Below are 7,078 nucleotides of genomic sequence, written 5' to 3'. Positions count from 1 at the left end.
TCTTTCCCAATGGGCCTCGTTCAATCCTGAGCAGCAATTAACACCAGTGTCTTTCTTCCCTACTTATCCACAAAATATTTGAAGTTAGCTATTTCGGTGACTGTTAATAATCACATCTGAGTTTCCAGTTTGGTATAAGCAGATGCAGAGATAATGCAATTTATCTATAAGGAGCTTTGGTTGGTTATTAGATGCTTTAAGATTTATTTTATTTTATTTGTATATATTTTATTTTTCATGTACAAAAGTGAAAGCAACTGAATCACAAATTGGTTGGAAAGAACTTTAAAGAATAAGTAGACCAAGTTTCTACTCATTCCTAGAATTCCTCCAGAATATAACCGATGGAAAATATTCCAGAGTCTGGATTGGAATCTCTAATCCATTTAGAGATTACCAGTTACAGGGTAATCCATTTCTGTTTCAAGGTAACTCTAATTGCCTGGAAATTCTTGCTTACATTGGCTCCAAAGTCTGTCTGTACTTTCATATCAAAGACATTTTGTGCTTTCTGGGCCAAACCAGAGCAAGGCTATGCCCTCTGTACAGGGCAGTTTTTAATCTTTCATGGCAGCTATTGTGACGACTGATTTGAGCAAAATTTTGATACAGTTGGGATAGAATCATACTATTTTTAAGTTGTATTATCCAAATCTCTCTTTTTAGAGTTGAGGTCAATGAAACTTGAAGAGAGTACCAAACTGATTGCTGAGTTGAGCTTGACACCTCATTTTCCTGACATAACCCAGTTCTAATCACTGTGCCTTGTGTTGGAAGTGAACTTAAAAGGCATTCATTCGATCATTGGTTACATGCACATATCTTCTAATTTCTGGAAATCAGCAGAGTTCCATGCAAAATAAAACAGTAAGGTATGCTGTGTGATACCTCAAGAAAAAGAACTTGTCTACACATAATATAGATTCAAATCCAGTCCTGGTGTTTTCTAGCAGCATAGCACTGGTTACATTATTTCTTTGGGCCTTAGGTTTCTGGTGTAGGTTGTGGCATCTGCTGGATTCTTAGATTTTATCCAGGTTAAAGAAAATTTTTAAAAAAATTCGATGTAAGAAAGTGAAGTGTTCTCATGTATGCCAAGAATTTTTTGTCTTTGACTAAAAAAAATTCTAAACCTTCACCAACTCTAAAATCCAGGAAGTGCATCAAATTTCATTGTCATGATAAACTCATTTCTTCAGTACAAAGGTGGTGACTATTATCACCTCCCCAATTATGTCTCAATGCTGTCTGAGCTTACAAGAGAAATACATATGAAAGACTCAAAGGAGAAGCTAGCAGGACCAGCAGATGGTATAGTAATTACATTGCTGGACTCCCACATGGCTGACCCCAGTTAGAGTCCCAGACTCAATGCCTTGAAACTCATACTGGGTGCATATGCATGCATGCCAAAAATCCCAAGAGGAGAATGGAGGAGAGGTTATTATGGCATGTCCATCCTCCCTAGGGGTGACCTTTTGCTTACTATCTCTGACTCTCTGTCTCCAGCAAGTACACACACACCCTATAGCAAAAATCTCTATAAAAAAAAATAAACAAAACAAAACAAAACAAAGAAAAACGGAGAAGCTAGGATATAAACACCAAATCTAGAGTAAGGCAGTGGCATATAGCAGACCCTACACACTATAGTCAATTCACCTAAAATCAGTCTTTACCTAAGTTGTGAATTGAAATGTAACTTACGGTGAAAAATAAATTTTAAATAACCAGTGCTAGTTTTCATTAATTAATGATAGACCAGCATGTATGCAACTTTTTTCTCTTCCGAAGTTTCATTAGGAGTATTGTTTTGTTTTGTTTTTAATAGTTATAATAAAATGCAACATGGTAGTGGTGGTGGTGTGTGTGTGTGTGTTTCACAGTGTTATTTATTTTACCTATGCAGAAAACTACAGAAGTACATAGCATCTATTCCCAAAAGTGTGCATACCTCTTATGTTAGAGCATTAGCATGGGGCTTGCGGTCATACAGACAGGAGTTTAGTTGAGTTTGGTTCTGTGATTGCTACAGTGTCAGCACACCATAAACTTCTTCCTAACCTGGGAAACAGGTTATTCTCAGTATTCCTTCTCCACTCAGATTTTGACCTCCTCTGAACATGTGTCTCAGAGAGCTTCTCTATTCAAGCTCCTGGCCCACCTTCAGTGTTAATCAACTTCTGCTTGATACCTGGTGGTTGTTGGCTTGGTGATGAGGGAGGGAAGATTTCTCTGTTGTTTTGGTTCAGGGTCAGATTTAGGGAAGTCAATGTCTGGGCATTAGGGATGGAACACTCTCTGCAATCTGTACTTTCCTTTTCAGGGCAGTCAAACTTTGTAGTTCATATGTAGGGGTTTCCTGCCCCTCCCTCAGTGGTAGAAAACCTGGGGTGGTACTGATAGAAACCCAGGTGCAGGACTGTTTCCTGCCTCTTCCATAGAGCTAAAGTGTTTTGCTCCTTGGTGTGGAGGAGCCTGGGTAGGACTTTGTGCCTCTCCCACAGAAGCAGCCTCTTTGTCCCTCCAAGCTTGCACTAGACTGTTTCACTTGAATGATGGGGGGGTGGGGTCTATGGAGAAGAATACACAAGGGGTGTAAATTCCCCTGTGTTTGCGGCTCCTAGGGTTTCTATGAACCCACACTCATCCTTTCTAGAAGTTGGTTTTAAGGGGCCGGCAGGTGGCATGGTGGTTGAGGGAGCTGGACTCCCACATGACTGACCGCCTGGCTGATCGCAGTTTGAGTACCAGACCTGATAGCTTGCCTTTTCACTTTTCCTCTCTCTCTCTGTCTCTCTCTCTCTCTCCTTCCTCTTGTTCTGTCCCTTCTGGTCAAATTAAAATAAGTTAGTAAATAAATAAAGTTACATAAAATCATTCTAAAAAATAAAATGGCTTAAAAAATAAAAAGTTGGTTTTAAAGGTTTTACTTGCTGAAGTCTTACTGTGCTATGCAAGGCCAGTGCCTCTTCCCCTCTGCACTTTGCCACCAGTGGGATGGCAATAGCATCTATTGTTCATAGAAGCCCTTAGGCTCATAGCATGGTTCTTTTGGTGCAATATGCTTTGTTTTCTTTTTGAAGTTCAGGATCTCTGGTTTCTCATCTCTCTGATAAATGCATGAAAGGATATGATTTTATAATTAATGTGAGTTTTTCTTGTTTGCAATATAGGGACAATACTTTTTCCAGTTTTCTACATCCTCAGCAGAGGCTGAACTCTGTATTTACACAGTTTATGCTCCAGACTATTTTAATCTTAAAAGAGTCTCACTGTTTGTTTGTGTTACTGTAAATATAATATCATATTTATCTAGATATTTTTGATATTTTTCTTTCTCATAATTAAGTTCTAAAAGTAGAATAAAAACATTTGAGTAAGATTCTGGAAATAATGATCTATGCTGATATTTTATGTAAATACTTCAAAAAGCTTTAAAATGTCCTACTATAAATGTGACTATAAATGTGACTATAACAGAGGAAGAGATTTATACTTACTCTGGGTATAGCTTTGAAGCTATTGCTATATCTTTTAATGAATTAGCATGAAAGTGATAACCATTCTTTCTTGAAACTAAAGTTGGGTCTCTGAAGGCACCAGCTGCTTAAAAGGGTATAAAATGTACCTTGATTAATTACCTAAAACCAACTATGTTTGCAGGACAAACTGCTTTTCATGAATTTTTGGGTTACCTTGATTTGGGAGAAAAATATATATCTCAAGGTACTTGATAGGAGAAAAGGTTATGACATCTTCCATTTTATTTGTTTGTATAGTTTTTCCATTTCTTATATAAATATATATAGGAATTAAAGTTTAATTTTTAAATTTGCAAATTCTTATGAATTTATCAAATGGATGAAGGTGTGGCCACCCTAATAGCATCTTCTAAAAATAGCTTAGTGTCTAAAAGTTTCAAAATATGTCTTGATCTCAATATTATCACCTATAAAAATAGACATTGCATCTAAGGGTAACTATAATATATGGGCTCTTACAGCTTCAGGATCTATAATTGTTAAATTTCAAGTCTCGTCTTCAGTGGCTTGATTGATTCACTTACAATGAATCTTTCTATTCCTACAGGTTTTATATGGGGAGAAATTAAACAGATGTGGGATGGTGGACTTCAAGATTACATCCATGACTGGTGGAATCTCATGGATTTTGTGATGAACTCTCTATATTTGGCAACAATCTCCTTGAAAATTGTTGCATTTGTAAAGGTAACTATTATTTATGCTGATAAAGCACAACTTCTAATAATGATATACCTTCATTTGCTCTTAATTTTATTAATAAAGTTAACCTAGAGCCTTATCCACAAGTGATATTTATCAGCTCATGATTTTATTGATAGATAGGGATAAAATACATAAACATTACATAATCTTTTCAATTGTATGAAAAGTCATGACATGTTTTTTCTACTTTTTCTATGCAAAAATGTGTATGACTTTTCCAACCACCCAATATATTACAAAACAAGTTTTGATAAATATTTAGGATTTATCATATACTTTTCTTTCATTAAAATAGAATGCTGCCTCAAAATTATCCACAATAGATGCTCTAGCTTTAAATGTTTTCCTTTTCTGATGAAATTCTACCTCAAACACTTTAAATTTTGGTGTCTAAAATCTATTTTTATCAGTTATAACTAATAGATAAAGTTTCATAGTCAGATCAAAATATTACTCTTTCAAAGCATTGAAATTTTTATTTCAGTTTAAACTAATATGGTTTAATATAATTAAAGCAGAATACAATTCCTTTCTCCTCATCCCATTCAACATGACAGTACCTGAAATCTCACACACCCATTACACCCCCAGATTTTGTACACCATCAATCTTATCCCCATCACATAATTTACATAAAACAGTTTTGTTCTGTAATGACAATTGTACTTTGTGGAGTTTTCTTTCCAAATCAAATTATTATCTTCTCTTCTTGCCTTTTCTTTTTCTATTTTCCTTTTTCTCTTCAAAAAAAAAAAATTTCAAAATGCTTAGTGAATTAGAAAAAAGAAAAACAGAAACAAAGAGTGTCTAATTGGTTGTTACATGAATAATGCATGCGATTTAACAATCTGAACTAAAAAATGCTAACATGAACGTGAACTCTTGCTCATTTAGTCTTGTTCTTAAAATAGTGGCCTAAGTCTCTCTGTGCAATATTCATGTATGATAGGATCAAAATTGCAGCATCCCGAAATGAAGGAATCACATGGCAAAAACTTGTAACACATGGCAAGGTTTTGCATGTCTATGTTGGGACTGTGTTTCTTTATAAATCCACCAATATCCAACCATGGGGACCCTATCCTGGTCCTAGTCTTCTCCCAAAGGTGTCACCTCTCAATTCCATAATAGGATTAAGTTCCATCCTCTTAATCCCAGTAAAAAGGTAGTTATATTTCTAACACATGAACCTCTGGGGGACAGATTCAAACCATAACACTATACTGTATGCTTAATCTCTATTTTAGAGTGTATTCCTACTTACTTAAAAAAAGAAAAATTGTCCTGTAAAACCGTATGTTGTGTTATACCAGCTGTAGCCTCCTGTAGCAACTGTTTGCATGTCTTGATTGTACCATTTTTCTCTTGTGCTTGATTTAATCTTGTGTTTTCTTCACCATGGCTCTTCCAGTGGGATAAGATATAGAGATGGAACAGTGCATTGATGATCCTGACCCTGTGTAAGCCTAAGCTTTTCTTGTGGATTTGTCTTGGTTTTTAAGGAAAAAAAAAATGTTTCAGAAATGAAAATTAAAAAGATAATGATAATGTTTTTTTCAGAGAGAGATTTTTTGCTATAGGGCGCATGTGCTTGCTGGAGAAACAGAGACAGAGAGACAGAAAGTGAGAAATTACCCACTCAAGGAGGGATGACCACACCGCGATCCCTTTTCCATTCTCCTCTCAGGATCTTGGGCATGCATGCGCACACACCAGCATGAGTTTTTAAGTCACCGTGTCTGGGATTCAAACCATGATTGACTATATGGGAGTCCAGCAATATAATCATTATGCATCTTCTGGTCCTAATAATACATTTTTATTTTTTTTTCTCCCCTCATAGTGTATTTCTTTAAAAACGCATTTTTTAAAAGAATATAAGGCTCTTATACCTATTATTCCTTTTTCTTTTTTTTAATTTTATTTTGTTAACAGGTATATTTGCTTACCAGAGAGACAGTGAGAAAGCACCCCCCTCCATGGGAGATGGTCTTGCTACAGTATCTTCTCTGCTTCTCCTTTCTTTCAGGATTTTCGACATGCATGCATACATGTCTGGCATGTTTTTCAAGCAGCTGAGTCCAAGACTCAAACTGCTCAGTCACCCATGTGGCATTCAGCCACCTTAACCACCACACCACCAGCTGGCCCCTTATTATTTAACATGCCTTTATTCATGACAATTTCTTAAGTCGATTTCTTAAGTCAATTCAGACTTATCTATATCTATCTATCTATAGATAAACACGCTTTATTTTTTCAAGGCTGTATGTAAAGTTACCATAAAGATTTACCATAATTTACAAAAGGGTACCATAATGTACACCATTTGTTTTTGGAGTAATTTTGCCTATAGGTCTTTTCAAGGGCTACCTAATTGCTTAAGAGCAGTTAGTTGCTTTTTATAAAATTGCAAGGTGATGTGTGTTTATCTGACCTCAATCATCATCCCTTTATAGCGCTGTGCATGTAAATAAGGCTAATGTGGTAATACTACGGTAGAACAGACATTTACTAGTAGTTCTTAAAGTGGAGAACATGTTTATTAACATTCAAACTCCCCTCATAGAAGGCCATATAAAAATTCTTAGCATCCTGATTATATGTAAGTCTATATTTTCTATATAATTACAATGATGTATAATACACTTTAGTTTTTTGATAATACATTGTTTTAATACAACATTAGTTCTGTTAAAACTTAAGCACTTATTTTCAAATGCAATAATTGAAAAATTTTCTCTGTACATAATTTAGCAGGGTGAATTAGCATAAGATGCTTTTTTTTTTTTTTTTGGAGAGGTTTTCACTATAAGGTGCGTGCGCTT

The 7,078-nt window shown here is 35.4% G+C and overlaps 1 protein-coding gene across 1 annotated transcript in view; it reads left to right on the top strand.

The window, feature by feature from the left end:
* Nucleotides 1-7,078, top strand: part of TRPC4 (transient receptor potential cation channel subfamily C member 4) — a 227,990-nt gene that overhangs the window by 173,437 nt on the left and 47,475 nt on the right. The window contains exon 5 of the mRNA XM_027774091.1: nt 4,093-4,232. Within this exon, the coding sequence (XP_027629892.1) occupies nt 4,093-4,232 (140 nt within the window). The remainder of the gene's footprint in view (nt 1-4,092; nt 4,233-7,078) is intronic.

Source organism: Tupaia chinensis, unplaced genomic scaffold, assembly GCF_000334495.1.
Source record: "Tupaia chinensis unplaced genomic scaffold, TupChi_1.0 Scaffold000402_1, whole genome shotgun sequence".
Lineage (NCBI taxonomy): Eukaryota > Metazoa > Chordata > Mammalia > Scandentia > Tupaiidae > Tupaia > Tupaia belangeri.
Note: the sequence above shows the minus strand (reverse complement) of the source record. Positions and strands in the feature narration are given on the sequence as shown.